General features: G+C 41.9%; 1 protein-coding gene across 1 annotated transcript in view; it reads left to right on the plus strand.

Moving 5' to 3' along the window:
• The first annotated feature begins 2,614 nt into the window (after positions 1–2,614).
• LOC143683181 (putative olfactory receptor 2I1) overlaps positions 2,615–18,136 on the plus strand; it is a 33,371-nt gene continuing 17,849 nt past the window's right edge. Inside the window, exons 1-3 of the mRNA XM_077159397.1 lie at positions 2,615–2,647; positions 2,966–3,315; positions 3,458–3,545. Coding sequence (XP_077015512.1) covers positions 2,615–2,647; positions 2,966–3,315; positions 3,458–3,545 — 471 coding nt within the window. The remainder of the gene's footprint in view (positions 2,648–2,965; positions 3,316–3,457; positions 3,546–18,136) is intronic.

Raw genomic sequence — 18,136 nt, forward strand, 5'->3', positions numbered from 1 at the left:
ATTAGAAACATATGTTTTAATTTTCAAAAATTTACAAGGCTACCCAGAAGGGATAGGAGAAACCACTGCATTTCCCTTGTACCCTCGGAACAAATCCAAATGCGCAGAAACTCACGACCAAACAGGCTGCTCTGTAGGAAACACTTAAAATGACACAACTAACAGTGAGCTGGTTGGTAGAACTCTTTAAACTGAAAAGCCGGCAGATGAGAAGCCCGGTATCATCTTTATCTCTATTAATAGTTACTGGGGTCAATTCTTCACACTCCAAATGGCATCTTTCTTAGAACATGCTGATAGAACTCAGGAAGTACACAGCTCCAGTACATGGTAAATTCCATAAATGCTTGCTAGATAAACAGAGTAAGAATTAGGACACAATGCGATATGGATGTTTAGGATATAAAATAAGGACAGATGAGTCTCTTCTGAAGGGCTCAGAGATAGCTGTAAGGTATACATAAACCCTGCAGATCAGAAGCTATATGGGCAGCATGGGAGACTGAATGCAGGATAACAATCCCAGGGTGAGGAGGTATACGTGTTAAATGCCTCCAAGCATAGGGACTGGCAAGGAAGGAAACAACAAAAGGTAAAGGGGTGTGGTTGTAAAAGTTGAACACCCCCTCTATTAACAACTGGATGAGTAGGTAGGTAAAAGGATGTATAACCAAGGAAGGGAAAATAGAGAGTAGATCTTATTTCCTCCTCACTGCCTCCCTTCCCCAAGTACTAAATACCCAACAAACCCTTCCCTTCTGCTTGATTACTCCACTTTAGACCCAGCCCTCTCACCTGCAGAAAATGTTAAAATCAGCCCTGGATCAGGTGGTGTTAAGGCTTCAGGAATCCATTGCTCCTCATCTTGCTCCAATTGTAAGGTCAGCTCAGGTTTAGGAAATAAGAATCCTATTAACTCAATCAGAAGATCAAACATTTCTGGCTGAATTATCTATGGCTATCTTTTCCTTTATTCTCCTATAAAGGGAGTGGAACAAATACCTGAAGAGTGAATGACACAGAAGTCTTCACTTCCCCAATCAAGACCATATCTCCCAATCCCAGATCTTTCTATTTTACACAGTCCATTAGTATAACTGGGTTTGCTATTACAGCCCATTAGTCTGCTCAGGAAATAAAAATGTGTTTGTAATAAAAAATGTGATGGAGAAAAAAGGAGCATTTTATGCATTTGTGTAGGAAGAAAAGTTAAAGCTTCATGGGTAAAAAGGTAGAAAAGGAAATAAAAGAGAAGAAAATGTGGGGGAATGAGAGAAAGAAAAGAAGAAATGAGAAAACATAAGGGAAGGAGGAAAGAGGGAATGTAGATTAAAAGAATGAAAAAGGTAGGTGTAAAGAAAAGGGAAATATGAAGGAAAGCCTCTCCTGTTTTATAAAACCTGGTGACAACTTGTTTGTGCTAATAAATTTGTGGGATCTGGTCTGAGTAACACAAGTGACTAAGTCTCCCAAGGACTTTTTTATAGTGGCCTTTATATGGTTTTCTGAATATCCTTAGCAAATTAAGGGATATTGCTGATTTAAAAGACTCTAGATTTCTACAAAGAGTTATATAGAGCTACTACTCAATGTTCTAAGTGCCCTATATAAATACCTTGACTTTCCATAAAGTTATTTGGGTGTAATAATAATCAAAAACACACTGCATACTCAGACCACTCTAACATCAATTAATTCCTGCTCAGTAACCCCTGAGTTTGGGGTGGGAGCATCAGTGGGGACACTGCTGTTAAATAATGCTGAAAATCTATATACAGCTAATGAAAAAAAATGGGCCTTCTGAAACAGGGAAGAGAAATTAAATCTCACCCACAGAAGTCAGATTCCTGTAGTTCTCCCAAATGACGTCTCTGAAGAGGGCCCTCTGGGTAGAGTCCAGATGCCTCCACTCTTCCTGGCAGAAATGCACTGCCATCCCCTCGAATATCAGCAGCCCTTGGAATTGCATGGGAATCCAAGACTGAGTCTCATAATAGACTGGAAAACATGGAAGACACTCAGAGATGGAGAGGTTTGCAAGATACAAGGAAAGGAGAATGACATGAGAAGCAGATAAAATCAGAGTGACCTAGAGAGAAAAAGGGACTAAAAGCAGAGTATAAATAAAATGCCCAGTGCTATTTAATAAATAGAAATAAGGCATCACAGAGTCCTTAAGGTTTTTGAGCAGAAAAGTGAGTTCATCCAGCCCAACTCTGTGATTTTGGAGATGAGAAAACAGGCCTAAAGAGGCTAAAATATGTCCAAAGTCATACAGCTGCCTGGGGCAAAGCCAGAACTCAGATCTCCTTTGCCCCCACCCAGCACCTGTTGCCATTGTGCTCTTCTTGGCCCTACTTTGTTGAGTATTCAAATGAATGAATTCTTCTCACCTAGCTTCATCTTGGGACTTCCATCAAAACTGTGGATTCAGAGAGAAAAAAAGGGAGCATGCATGAGAAATAGAGTGAAGCAAAGTAAATGCTTAAGTACAGCTCTAGAAGGCAAAAAGGAAAATGAAAACACACATACACACCCCACAGGTAGAAAAGAAGAGGAGAAGGAAAGGACAGCAGAGGGCCACATTCTCACCTGGACCCCAGTTGCAGAGGGCATGGATGTCATGGTTTACCTGTGGAGTACAAAGGTACAGACAAATTAATCTAGGGAAGATAAAGAGATCCCAATCTTCAGATGCCATGCCATTATACTTCCCTGAACCTGACACCAAGGACTCTCTCTCCTATTCATATTTCTACCTTCCACAAGTCCTGCCCTTGCCCCTGAGCAATCTCTGGCCCTCTTTATCCCCTCTTCCTGAACTGGCATCCCCATTCCCTAGTGTGTCCTCTTTCCAGCCTCCTGTCCTTAATTTCTCTGTTCCCAGAGAATCTACTCTCTAAAGGATGTCCCCAGCTTCTGACAATGTTTGTTACCAGAGGCATCCTCCTTTCCTGCCCCCCAGCCCACCCCCACCCCTCTCTGCAGAACTGAAGTAGAAAGTGACTGCACCAAGTTGGGGGAAGGGAAAGTCGAGAGGAGAGTGCCCAGGTTGAGGCACTGGGTAGAGGAAGATAAGAGGAAAAAGGATCCTAGAGAAAAACTCACATCACTGGGAGAACAGCATCTGTGCTCCCTGGCCCAGCTACTCTTCAGAGCTGGGGAGCAGACCGCCTGCCCAAACCTCATGTCACAGCTGGCACTCACTGATTCCACCCATCAGATCCTGCAGGTGGCGTCCTGGTACCCCCACTTCACCTTCCCTCACCTAGAGCTCTCTAAGATGCACTATGAAAGAACTTCAGAGCTTAGAAGGTAAGGCTCTTACAAAAGGGGCCAGGAAAGGGATATAGGACATGGGAATGGACACTGAACAGAGACAAAGGCTCTGGCTCAGATCAGGAAATGGGAGTGGGTGTGTGTCCAAGGTCTGCCGTCAGCCTCTCTCCATCTCTAGGGCCTTAACTCTTACCAGCCAGGGTCGACTAGGAAAGAGTGAGAGGAGGAAAGAAGTGGAGGAGAAAGGACATAACCCAGGAGCAATGGTGATGCTGAGAGACAGGAGCCCTGGGTCCTCTGGAGACTTAAGGGGAAGAACAAGGAAAAGCTGACCTGGCTTGCTGCTCAGGAGTTTCCTGAATTGCTGTTCTGGGAGCAGAGGTGGGAGGTGCAGACTTCAGGCTTCAAAGATGCCACCCAATCCTCTATTCCTCCTTTCTTCTGCCTAACCAGGTTCCAACATGTGCTTTATACTAAGCATTTCTCATGGTCTAGTAAACCTTTGCTTCCTCCACTGCTCAGCATCTCTTTTCTATCACCATTCTCTTCTCACTCTCATGCAGACCCTTCTCCTCCCTTCCCTGTGAGCTTCCCTTTCTTGTCTCCCTCCTCACCACTCAATCCCACAACCCTGCAGGAATACATGATGTTATCACTCTGCCTCATCCACCCCATCACCACTCCTTCACCTCCAATGGCATGTGCAATAGCATTTCCTGAACATATTTCCTCTCCCCACAACCAGGACTGACAATGCCACCTGGCAGGGGGCTGGGAACCTAAGCCATACTCTTCTCAGAAGCTGCTCTTGCCACCAAGCAGTTAGAGACACTGTAAGGAACAGGAGGGGACAGGAGATAAGGCCATGGATGTTCCTGCTATCTTTAGAGAAACAAAAGTAGAGGGACACACATGAATGCAGTTAGACATTTAACCACAGGAGGGAATGAGGTAGAACAGAAGTTAAAACTCACCTCTCTCTCAGGAAAGCCTTGGGTTGCATCAGCCTCAACATGTCTAGAATATGACTGATAATATATTCACCAGTGACTAGACACTAATGAAGTGACTGACTTACTAAAACTGACTTCACAAAAGGCTAATTTAGAGCCAGAATGATGACCACTACTGAATGGACAGATACCCGGCCTGAGTAATGGGACCAGTTTTCCAGACACCTTCTTTAAGAAACCAATTAACAGGTCAAAAAGTTGTTTGGAATCCAAACAGCAGAGAGCACAAGGGATCTATCCACTTTGGGCCATATAATGGGCCCAAACTAAGAAATCATTCCCTTTCCACAACAAGAATATTAACCAAAGAACTGAAGCTTTTTGCCCAGACCAGTGTTCTCCATCATTGTTTTTTTAATTTGATGGCATTCACATGAGCTTTCTTAACTCTTCTCTCCCTAAGCAAACACCAGTCTAGCCCTTGCTGTCTGGGTCTTACTCCCCATTTATATAAAAGCACATTGATTCAAAAGGTAAAATAAAAATTGTCATAGGGAATCACAGTGTTTCTTCACCGCTGCCCTTGCAGTAGTTGGGAAACTTTCTAAAGTGGTAACTGAGAAATCATTCACAGATTTTTTTCCCAGTGGAACCACAAATAATATGCACATGGAGCATTCTCTTTTTAATCTTTTTTTAGCTCCCCAAAAATAAACAGCTTGAAAAATGGGGTTTGCATTGGAAGTTTTAAAGTATCAGAGCCAAATAAAAATGCTATATTCAGTAATGTTTGTTAGACAGAATTGAACCAGAGGTTGTAGACTCTTCTGCCTAGAATATGTGGAAGATCTTGAAACAGTATGTGTGTACAGATGAACTGAAACAGACCTAGAGATAAATACTACATAATGGAACTCAAGCCATAGCATTTGGAGAATCAACATTATGGGTACTCTGGCAGTGCGGAGGGACCATTATAGAGTTATTCTATTGTATTATGAAAAGATAGAACCTAAAATGTAAATTATTATTATTATTGAAATAAAGAATAGAGTTTCTTAAGTCTTCTGGCTTCTAAGATGGTGTTTTAGTTTGTTAATGCTGCCAGAATGCAATATACCAGAAATGGGTTGGCTTTTTTTGGGGGGGGGTGCATGGTCCGGGAATTGAACCTGGGCCTCCCGCATGAAAGGCAAACATTCTACCACCGAATGTGTTGGCTTTCATAAAGGGAATATATTAAGTTGCAAGTCTACCGCTCTAATGCTGTAAAAATGTCCAAACTAAAGCATTCAGAGAAAGATACCTTGACTCAAGGCCAATGGGTCCAGAATACCTCTGTGAGCTGGGAAGGCATGTGACTGGTGTCTACTCAGGTCTTTGGCTTCTTGTTTCAAACAGCTTCCCCAGGGATGTTTTCTTTTTCCATCTCCAAACATCTGGGTCTTGTGTTGACTCTGTCAGCTCTGAACTCTCTCCAAAATATTTCCCCTTTTAAAGGACTCCATAAACTAATCAAGACATTCCTTAAATGGGCAGAGTCGCAGCTCAAAAGGTCATACCCACATTGAGTAGATTATATCTCCATGGGAACAATCTAATCAGTGTTCCACCCTAAACAATATTGAATGAGGAAGAAAAGTACATGGTTTTTCTGGGGTACATTAATGTTTTCAAACCAGCACAGATGGACTGGCTGGCTCTCCCTAGGAGATTTAGCTCTCTGGGGCCAATGAGGTGAGGTGAAGATATGGGGAGTTGTTGCTTCCTATGAAATGGAGCTCGAAGGATATTAAGGAATGATGAGAAAGAAAGAATGAAAGACAGACACAGATGGGTTCAGGGGGTCTGAAGCTCAGCAGTAACAGACCAGAGACACCAGACAACTTTATTCTTAAATGGTTCCTACTTATATACTGCAGGGTTCACATGACAAAGAGTACGCATGCACCTGGTGAGAATACGGAGTGCTTACTTAAGATGACCACAAAGAACCTGGGGCTAAGACAAAACAAACATTCTCTCTCTCCCAGACTGTTCTCCATTAAGCAAATGACATCTCCTCAATTTCTTGCTGCCACTTTAACGCCAGCTGCTCCCAACAAATTCTGCAGGTCTTGTTTTAACCCTTGGCTCCTACAGGGAGTGGGGCAGAAAGAAAGACATCTACCAGATCTACATACACCCCGTGGTAGGGAGATGGCAGACCCTGCCATTTCTGCTTCTGAATGACTGCCTCATCTCTTCCTTAATTTTGTTCTTAAGACTAAACATCACCTACATCTAGAGAACATTGTGAGGAAATGCCAATAAAAGTGTTGTTTGTACAGCATGGTATTGGCATAAAGATAGATATATCGACCAATGGAATCGAATAGAGTGCTCAGATATAGACCCTCTCATCTATGGACATTTGATCTTTGATAAGGCAGTCAAGCCAACTCACCTGGACAGAGCAATCTCTTCAATAAATGGTGCCTAGAGAACTGGATATCCATATGCAAAAGAATGAAAGAAGACCCATCTCTCACACCCTATACAAAAGTTAACTCAAAATGGATCAAAGATCTAAACATTAGGTCTAAGACCATAAAACAGTTAGAGGAAAATGTTGGGAGATATCTTATGGATCTTACAACTGGAGGCAGTTTTATGGACCTTAAACCTAAAGCAAGAGCACTGAAGAAGGAAATAAATAAATGGGAACTCCTCAAAATTAAACACTTTTGTGCATCAAAGAACTTCATCAAGAAAGTAGAAAGACAGCCTACACAATGGGAGACAATATTTGGAAATGATATATCAGATAAAGGTCTAGTTTCCAGAATTTATAAAGAGGTTGTTCAACTCAACAACAAAAAGACAGCCAACCCAATTACAAAATGGGAAAAAGACTTGAACAGACACCTATCAGAAGAGGAAATACAAATGGCCAAAAGGCACATGAAGAGATGCTCAATGTCCCTGGCCATTAGAGAAATGCAAATCAAAACCACAATGAGATATCATCTCACACCCACCAGAATGGCCATTATCAACAAAACAGAAAATGACAAGTGCTGGAGAGGATGCGGAGAAAGAGGCACACTTATCCACTGTTGGTGGGAATGTCAAATGGTGCAACCACTGTGGAAGGCAGTTTGGTGGTTCCTCAAAAAGCTGAATATAGAATTGCCATACGACTCAGCAATACCATTGCTGGGAATATACTCAAAGGACTTAAGGGCAAAGACACAAACGGACATTTGCACACCAATGTTTATAGCAGCGTTATTTACAATTGCAAAGAGATGGAAACAGCCGAAATCTCCATCAACAGAAGAGTGGCTAAACAAACTGTGGTATATACATACGATGGAATACTATGCAGCTTTAAGACAGGATAAACTTATGAAGCATGTAATAACATGGATGGACCTAGAGAACATTATGCTGAGTGAGTCTAGCCAAAAACTAAAGGACAAATACTGTATGGTCCCACTGATGTGAACAGACATTCGAGAATAAATTTGGAATATGTCCTTGATAACAGAGTCCAGCAGGAGGTAGAAACAGGGTAAGATAATGGCCAATTGGAGTTGAAGGGATACAGACGGTGTAACAGGACTAGATACAAAAACTCAAAAATGGACAGCACAATAATACCTAATTGTAAAGTAATCATGTTAAAACACTGAATGAAGCTGCGTCTGAGCTATAGGTTTTTGTTTTGTTTTGTTTTGTTTTGTTTTGATTTTACTATTATTACTTTTATTTTTTTCTCTATATTAACATTCTATATCTTTTTCGGTTATGTTGCTAGTTCTTCTAAACCAATGCAAATGTACTAAGAAATGATGATCATGCATCTATGTGATGGTGTTAAGAATTAATGATTGCATATGTAGAATGGTATGATCTCTAAATGTTGGGTTAATTTCTTTTTTTCCATTAATTAAAGAAAAAAAAAGAGAGAAGGGATAATTCGAGCTGAAGGGATACAGACTGTACAACGGGACTGGATATAAAAACTCAGAAATGGACAGCACAATACTACCCAATTGTAATGCAATTATGTTAAAACACTGAATGAAGCTGCATGTGAGGTATAGGTTTTTTGGTTTTTTTTTTTTCTATTATTGTTTTAATTCTTATTCTGTTGTCTTTTTATTTCTTTTTCTAAATCGATGCAAATGTACTAAGAAATGATGAATATGCAACTATGTGATGTTATTAAGAATTACTGATTGTACATGTAGATTGGAATGATTTCTAATTGTTTTGTTAATTCTTTTTTTAATTAATAAAAAAAAAGTTAAAAACACCAAAAAAAAAAAGTGTTGTTTGTTCTTTTGCTTTATCACTGAGAGTTGTGAAAGTCTCACGTGTACATTCTCTTTCACATAGACTGATTTTCAGCTCCTGCCAACCCAGCAAGAGAAGGCCAGGCTCTCCTGGCATGGACACACCACTGCTGCCCTGGAGATGCCTCAGTTCCACTGAAAGACTCCACCTCTTCTCCGTCAGGGCCCCTCTAGGATATGTAGGAGATTCAAGCTTGGTGATTTTAGCCCCTGTCTCCAAGGAATCACCTGGCTTAGCAGGTGATTTCAATGTGCATTATCACCAAGAGGGAGGGGGGAAAAACGGAAAGCCCTGGGACACTGACTGAGACTCAGATAAAAGAAGGGAACCATTTGATAGCACGGAGAGGACAGGGGAAGAAAGAGAAGAGGGGGACAGGAGAGCAAGCGAGGAGGCTGAAATGAATAGGAGTGGAGAAAACAAGGAAAGAATGGGGGAGGATATTTGAGAAAAGAGAATTAAGGCTCTGGGGTCAGGAAGAGTAGGAGTGCTTTACAGAGCCTCAAGCCAATGAGAGAACAGAGGGGCTATTTAAGAATGAAACTTGAATAAAGGTGTCCCTAGATTGTAAAAGAAAAAGGGAAGTCTACACAAAGTAGAGGGGGGAATGAATCAGGGAAAGGGTTGTGGTAGGCATGAGCATGGAGGCAAAGATAATGGAGGTTTTGCTTCCTTAAATTTTCCTCACTCCAATAATAGAAATAATAATAATAATTTTGAAGGTTTCTGTGCTAGAAGACAACTCCATCGGACTAAAGATGTCTATGGTGTTGATTCAGAGCCTCAAATTCATCTCCAAGTTCTGAGGTTTTCATGTTTTCACACTGTGATTGCAAAGAGCATCCTTGCTAGCCTTCCTATAGAAAAGGAGGTACCTTGAACAGGAAACCCCTCCACCAGCTTCTTACCTGTTAGCCAAGCCTTAGTTCCTAAGTAGATCAAAATACAGCAGCAATGATTCATAATGGCCAAGAACTGGAAACAATTCAATGTCCTCCAACAGAAAAATGACTATAAACGTGTTATATCCATTTGTATTAGTTAGGGTTCTCTAGAGAAACAGAATCAACAGGAAACACTGGCAAATATAAAATTTATAAAAATGTCACATGTAACTGTGGGAATGCAGAGTCCAAAATCCACAGGGTAGGTTGTGAAGCTGATGATTCTAGTGGAGGGGCTGGATGAACTCCACAGGAGAGGCTCCCTAGCTGAAGCAGGAAGAGAGCGTTTCCCTTCTGAATCCTCCTTAAAAGGCCTCCAGTGATTAGATTAAGCATTGCTAATCACAGAAGACATTCCCCTTGGCTGATTACAAATGGAGTCAGCTGTGGATGCAGCTGACATGATCATAATTTAATTCTATGAAATGTCCTCATTGCAACAGACAGGCCAGCACATGCCCAATCAGACAAACAGGTACGACCACTTGGCCAAGTTGACACACAAACCTGACCATGACAGTCCACCACTTGTCAACTTGGCAGTTATACATATCACCTTAAACCATACTAAATTAAAAAAAAAAACATAAAACACATTTTTTTCTTGCACCAATCAATACTCAACTGTGCTGCATATTACTGAAAACACATTAAATCTCTCCAGAATAGGGTGCAAGTCCTTGGGTAGTATTCATTCTTAAACTTGATATCTTACAACTTAAGTAGTATAACATGAACAAAACAGCATCACAGTCCTCGTTTCTGTAACCGATCATGTGATCATAGTTCATATTTACCATGACCTTCTTCCACTACCCATTCCATGTTCCCTTTACCCTCAGCAAGCACTTCATCTGGCCATGGTTCTTTGCCTGGTGGGGTGACCCAAACCTTCATTTCTGAAGTTTCAGAGCCATTGGTAGTCCTACCTGGATTGGGTTGTTGCAGTCTTCCATTGATTTTAATTACAGGGCATGGTAGTACTAAAAGATGTCCTAGGGGATCTATATTCCAAGAAAACTCTTCTTTACCTCCATTGTGTAGTTCCAGTAATATTTCCCTCTGAGAGTCAGAGCCAAACACCCCAGACCATAATGGAATCCCCTTCTTGGCTTGTTGATCCAGGGGCATGACTAGCCCAAAGTGACCAGGTGGCAGTATCAGATTCCAGTTCAATGGAATCATTGTTGTTTCTCCTCACGGAAGCACTTCTCCTTTTGGAACAAAAACCAAAGACCGGCAGAGCTCATGGTCACAGAGACAGAAAGCAAAAACTTTCCTAGTGCATCATTAGGGGTAATAGTTAGTGGTGCCACTCCTATTTCCACCCTTTGGTTCCTGAACCCATGGATGCTGGCTGTGGGAGAAACAGCACCATACAGCAGATGCTGATTCAGAGCATACACAGCTTCTTGGAGAACATTACCTCAGCCTTTCAAGGTATTGCCACCTAGTTGGCACTGTAATTGAGTTTTCAAAAGGTCATTCCACCGTTCTATCAATCCAGGTACTTCTGGATGCTGGGGAACATGGTAAGATCAGAGATTTCCATGAGCATGTGCCCATTCCCTCACTTTAGTTGCTGTGAAGTGTGTTCCTTGATCAGAAGCCATGCTGTGTGGAATACCATGACAACGGATAAGGCATTCTGTAAGCCCACAGATGGTAGTTTTGGCAGAAGAATTGCATGCAGGGAAAGCAAACCCATATTCAGAGTATGTGTCTATTCCAGTTAGAACAAATTGCTGCCCCTTCCATGAAAGGAGTGGCCTAATGTAATCAACCTGCCACCATGTAGCTAATTGGTCACCTTGGGGAATGGTGCCATATCAGGGGCTGACTGTGGGTCTCTGTTGCTAGCAGATTGGGCACTCAGCAGTGGCAGTAGCCAAGACAGCCTTGGTGAGTGGAAGTCCATGTTACTGAGCCCATGCATAACTTCCATCCCTACCACCATGACCACTTTGATTATGAGCCCATTGGGCAATGACAAGAAATGCTGGAGAAAGAGGCTGACTGGTATAGACAGAATAGGTCATCTTATCCACTTGATTATTAAAACCTTCCTCTGCTGAAGTCACCTTCCAGTGCACATTCATATGGGACACAAATATCTTCATGTTTTTAGCCCACTCAGAAAGGTCTATCCACATACTTCTTTCCCAGATCTCTTTATCACTAATTTTCCAATTATGGTCTTTCCAAGTCCCTGACCATCCAGCCAAACCATTAGCAACAGTCCATGAGTCAGTATACAAATGCACCTCTGGCCAGCTCTCCTTCCAAGTAAAATGAACAACCACGTGCACTGCTCAAAGTTCTGCCCACTGGGAGGATTTCCCCTCACTATTGTCCTTCATGGACACCTCAGAAAGGTATTGTAGTGCTGCAGCTGTCCACTTTGGGGTGGTACCTGCATATCATGCTGAACCATCTGTAAACCAGGCCCTAGTTTTCTCTTCTTCAGTCAATTCACTGTAAAGAACTCCCCAAGAGGCTATCATAGCTCTGGTCTGGAAAAGAGAAGGTAATGTGGCAGGAGTGGAGACCATGGGCATTTGGGCCACTTCCCCATGTAACTTACTTGGACCTTCAGGACCTGCTCTGTAGGAGCCAAGAGTTAATAGAAAACCTGCAGAATTTACTGGGAGTGGCTGGCTTCAGAGTGGCCTTAGCAATAAACTGTGGAGACTGTTATCTGCTTACTTGGAGGACAGTCTGAGAGGAACAGAATGTTTGTTTTTTCTTGAAGCCCCAAGGTCTTTTTAGCTATCTCTTGTATGTAACAAGTAATATACTGAAAAGCAGGCTTGGTCAGCAAAAGAGCTGTGAGAAAGGATATAAAATAAAGCAGCTGAAGATCTTCGGGGCTGCAGTCATCTTGTATGTCTTATGTATCTGCGTGAATCATTCCGCAGGGGTTGCTGAAAGATTGCAACAAGTGTCCACGTCCATCTGTGTGTCTTATTTCACAGGGCCACAACATGCTCTGGCCCTATCTTATATGTACCATTTCCATTTTACAATAGAGTGCTGCTGCACACACCCAACTTTATGGCTTGGTGAGTCAGACAGCACCAAGCTCATAATAGGCAACTCAGGTCTCATGGTAACTTAGTGGACCATGGTTAAGCATTCAATCTCTACTAAGGCCCAGTAGCAGGCCAAAAGCTATTTCTCAAAAGAAGAGTAGTTATCTGCAGTAGATGGTAAGGCTTTGCTCCAAAATCCTAAGGGTCCTCATTGTAATTCTCCTATAGGGGCCTGCCAAAGTTTCCAAACAGCAACTCTATTTGCCACTGACACTTCCAGCACAATTGGATCTGCTGGTTCATACAGCCAAGTGGCATAGCAGATTGTACAGCAGCCTGGACCTCTTGAAGAGCCTCCTCTTGTTCAGGTCTCCACTCAAAATTAGCAGCTTTTCTGGTCACTTGATAAATGGGTCAGAGTAGCACACCCAAATGAAGAATATGTTGGCACCAAAATCCAAAGAGACCAACTAGGCATTTGTCCCTCTTTTTGGTGATAGGAGTGGCCAGGTGCAGCAACTTATCCTTCACCTTAGAATGGATATGTCAACATGCCCCACACCACTGGACATCTAGGAATTTCACTGAAGTGGAAGTTCCCTATATTTTTGTTGGAATCTCCCATCCTCTGACACACAAATGCCTTACTAGTAAGTTGGCACTAGAGTAGTTGCCACTTCCTGCTTGCTTGGTTCAATCAACATGATAACATCAATATAATGGACCAGTGTGACGTCTTCTAGGAGGGAGAAACGATCAAGTTCCCTGTGGACAAGATTATGACATAGGGCTAGAGAGTTGATATACCCCTGAGGTGGCACAGTAAAAGTATATTGCTGACCTTGCCAGCTGAAAGCAAACTGTTTCTGGTGGCCCTTACTAATAGCTATTGAGAAAACAGCATTGGCCAGATCCTGCATACCAGGTACCAGGGGATGCATTTGATTTTCTTGCCCAATAATATCACATCTGGAACAGCAGCTGCAATTGGAGTTACCACTTGATTGAGCTTATGATAATCCAATGTCATCCTCCAAGACCCATCTGTTTTCTGCACAGGCCAAATAGGAGAGTTGAATAGGGATGTGGTGGTAATCACCACCCCTGCATCCTTCAAGTCCTTAAGAGTGGCAATAATTTCTGCAATCACTCCAGGAATCTGGTATTGCTTCTGATTTACTATTTTGCTAGGTAGGGGCAGTTCTAGTGACTTCAACTTGTCTTTTCCCACCATAATAGCCCTCACTGCATGAGTTAGAGAGCCAATGTGGGAATTCTGCCAGTTGCTCATTATGTCTATTCCAATTATGCACTCTGGAACTGGGGAAATAAGTACAGAATAGGTCTGGGGGCCCACTGAACCTACTGTGCGATGTACCTGAGCTAAAACTCTACTGATCACCTCGCTTCCATAAGCCCCCACTCTGACTGGTGGACCAGAATGATGTTTTGGTTCTCCTGGAATTAATGTCACTTCTGAACCAGTGTCTAATAATCCCTGAAATATCTGATCATTTCCTTTGCCCAATGCACAGCTACTCTGGTAAAAGGCCATCAGTCTCCTTGGGGAAGCTTTGGAGGAAGACTAACAGTATAGACTTGTGGCAGTGTAAAACAGTCCTCCCCCAAAGGGCCCTGGCCTCCCCTTTATTCAAGGGACTCTGGGGTGTAAGTTGTCTCAAGTCTGGAAATTGATTAAGGGGCCATGACTCTGCATTTTTGTAATTCAGGTTAGACTTCTGCTCACTTGAACTAGAACTCTTTTGTTTATGCAGCCCAACCAAGAATTTAGTAGACTGCCCTTCTATTGCATTTCTAGGTACCCTGTGATTTACAAGCTAATACCACAAATCTCTGTGAGACACACAATTTTGACTCTCCTTTGAGTTTGCTGTCTATTAAAATAGCCACGTCTACCTTGTCTTTGGTGATTAAGTGCTGCCACCTGGCTTCTGCCAACTTGGGATCCAGTCATCTCCATTGTGTTTAAGGATTCCAGCTCAGTGACAGCAGTTCCTACAGTAATATCTGACCTACAGAGAAGTGCAACTACAGAGCACTTCAGGGATGATGGCACTAGTCTCAGAAATTTATTTCTCACTGTTCTGGCAAAGTGTGCATCCTCCGGACATTCCTGGGATGTAAGAGCAGGCTTTGCATGATAAATCCACTCTAACATTCCAATCGCTCTAAGCCTCTGGATCGCATCATCTACATTATACCAGGGCAGTACTGGCATTTCAACCTCAGGTAATATCAGTACCTTTTGATCCTTCTTTCAATGAACCATCCAAACAAACTGTTAACACCTTTTCTAACACCTCAAGCTATAACATTGAATGCAGAATCTCTGCCTAGTGGGCCCATATCAATAAATTCATCCTGATCCAGCCTTATATTCCCCCACCATTATCCCACACCCTTAAAATCCATTGCCATACATATTCCCCTGATTTCTGTCTACATAATTTGGAAAATTCACACAGGTTTTTTGGAGTATAATGTACCTCCTCATGTGTGGTACTTTGTACCTCACCTTTGAGGCCTGTTGGGACTTTAGTCTATTATAGGTCTGGAAGTAATGAGGGGTGGTAGAGATGGGTCATGAAAAGAATTAGAAATATCTTCTAAGTCATTTGCTTCAGGGCATTCATTTGCAGTTTCATCTGGTGAAACAGGATTAATCACTCTAGGCTAATTCCTTCATGAGGAGGTTGGGTGGCCAACTCCTCAAGGCATGCTGGAGGTGGGGTGGCTATGTCCTCAGGGCAGACTATAACAGGATTACCTAGGAAAGTCTCAGCATGAACTAGGGTTTCAACCTCACCCTGACATCATTATCAATCTGTATGTCATCATTCCATTTTTCAGGGTCTCACTCCTTTCCAATCAACACCCTCACTTTAATGGCAGACACCATGTAACATTGAGATTTCAGTTTATCTTGCAAAGTTGCTGCTCTAACAATAAGATTCTGAATTTGATTTTCAGAAATTTCAAGTCTATGGCTACAGGAAATAAGATTTTCCTTCAGGCTACTCATAGAAACTTCTACATCTGTCAGATGGTGCTTAAGCTTCTCGTTTGAAGCCTTAAGCCCATCCTTTTCACTCCTTAATGTATCCAGCATATCTAACAACAACCAGCCAACATCTCTATACCTCTTATTTCCACAAAACTCTGTAAAAGTGTCAAAAACATTTTTGCCCAGGCGCTGGCTTCGTACAAGTGAAGCATTAGGAGAATTGCATGGTGATATTTTGACTACCTCTGTTGCCAACTCACTCCATGGATTGGGAGTGTCATTCTGATTATGGAAATCAGAGTCCTTAGTGCCTTTGTGTCTAATCAGAGTAGAAAACCATTCATAAAAACCCATTTTTAAGATTCTTTTTCCTAAGAACCATTCCTAGTACCAAGTTGTATTAGTTAGCATTCTCTAGATAAAGAGAATCAACAGGAAACATTCACAAATATAAAATTTATAAAAGTGTCTCACATAACTGTGGGTACACAGAGTCCAAAATCCACAGGGCAGGCTGTGCAGCCAATGATTCCAATGGAGGGGCTGGATGAACTCCACAGGAGAGGCTCGCCGGTCAAAGCAGGAAGAGAGCCTGTCTCTTCTGACTCCTCCTTCAAAGGCTTTCAGTGATTAGACGAACCATCACTCATTGAAGAGGACCCTCCCCTTGGCTGATTACAAATGGAATTAGCTGTGGATTCAGCTAACATGATCATGATTTAATTCTATGAAATGTCCTCATAGCAACAGACAGGCCAGCACTTGCCCAACTAGAAAAACAGTTACCACCACTTGGACAAGTTGACAATGAACCAGACCATGACACCATTCAATAAAATATTTCTCAGCAACAGAATGGAATGAACTACTGATACATGCAACAACATGGATGAATCTCAAGAGCATTACGCTGAGTGAAATATAGTGGTCAAAGAGCACATGATATATGCTCTTTGATATATGCTCATTATATGAAGTTCTGGAAAATACAAACCAAACTATACTGACAGAAAACAGATCAGTGTTTGCCCCAGGTCAAGACCTCTTGAAAAGTGGTAGAGAAAACTCTGAGAGTGCTAGTAAGGTTCTGTATATTGATTGTGGCAATGGTTTCAAAGAATGTTTATCTGTCAAAACGCATTAAATTGTATCTTTTAAATAGGTATAAATTATTGCATGTAAGTTGTGCTCCCATAAATTTTATTTAAATTTATTAAAACAACAAAAATATATCAGCAGTAAAAATGCCTCACTCTATTTTATAAAGTATTTTCACATGCAATCAAAAAGGCAGAATATTTGCAATCCTAATTTACAGGCAATTTACCTGCCCTCACAAAGTTTACTTTCTAGTTGGGGACAGACAATAAACATGTAAAAAGTGTATCAATACATTGAAAGAGTAGGATTCTAAAAGAAAGCAACTGTACGCTGTTACTTAACTGTCTGGGCAAATGTGGGACACTTCTTTCCCAACCCCTGGGTGAAATATGGGGCCTACCACCTCTTGATAGTAAGAAGACTTCTGGTCATGTTTGCCCCAAGAATGGACTTATTTAAGTAAATAAGCTGATCAGACTCTTATAATAATTGAGATTTTAAATTCTTCCGCCTCCCAATCACAGCTTGCCTGCAGTGGAAAGGAGGAATGGGTGAGCACCCACCCTCCTCCTCTACTCACCAGTCTGGCTCCTTTAGCAATAGGGGCAGTGTGCCGATTTGAAAGGATTAGGTGCCCTAGAAAAGCCACATTTGAATCCTGATCCAAACTTATTGAGGCAGCAGTTTGCTTTAATCCCCATTCAGCACTGTAGGCTGGAAATTTGATTAGATTATCTCCACAAGAGATGTGGCACATTCAATTGTAGGTATTATGCTTTAATTAGAGGGAGATAAGACTCCACCCATTCCAGGTGGGTCTTGATTAGTTTACTGGAATACTTTAAAAGAGGAAATATTTTGGAAAAAGCTTGATGCAACAGAACCACAAGAGCTCCACGAGAACCTACACAGCCAGAGACCTTTGGAGATGAAGAAGGAAAATGCCCCTGGGGGAGCTTCATAAAAAACAAGAAACCTGGAGAGGACGCTAGTGGACATTGCCATGTTTGCCAAGTGCCTTTCCAGTTGAGAGAGAAACCCTGAACTTCACTGGCCTGCTTGAACCAAAGTATCCCCTAGATGCCTTAATTTGGACATTTTTATAGACTTGCTTTAATCGGGAAGTTTTCATGGTCTTAGAACTGTAAACTTGCAACTTAATAAATCCCCCCTTTTAAAAGCCATCCTATTTCTGGTATATCGCATTCCAGCAGCTAGCAAACTAGAACAGGGTAGTATGGGAGATAAATTAATGAGTAGAAAAGGTCTTAATTGACACCACAGTTTGGTTGGTTTCCTCTATGACAAATATCTTCTGTTCATTCCCTCTGTGCTTGGCAAATATTCTAAGCCAGTGCTTTTCCCTTGGAATTACACACAGGGCTTTCACACACCTCACACTATCCACAGGTACCCTCATCTACAGAATCCTCTCACCATGCTTTTTTTGGTGGTCCT

Source organism: Tamandua tetradactyla, chromosome 5, assembly GCF_023851605.1.
Source record: "Tamandua tetradactyla isolate mTamTet1 chromosome 5, mTamTet1.pri, whole genome shotgun sequence".
Lineage (NCBI taxonomy): Eukaryota > Metazoa > Chordata > Mammalia > Pilosa > Myrmecophagidae > Tamandua > Tamandua tetradactyla.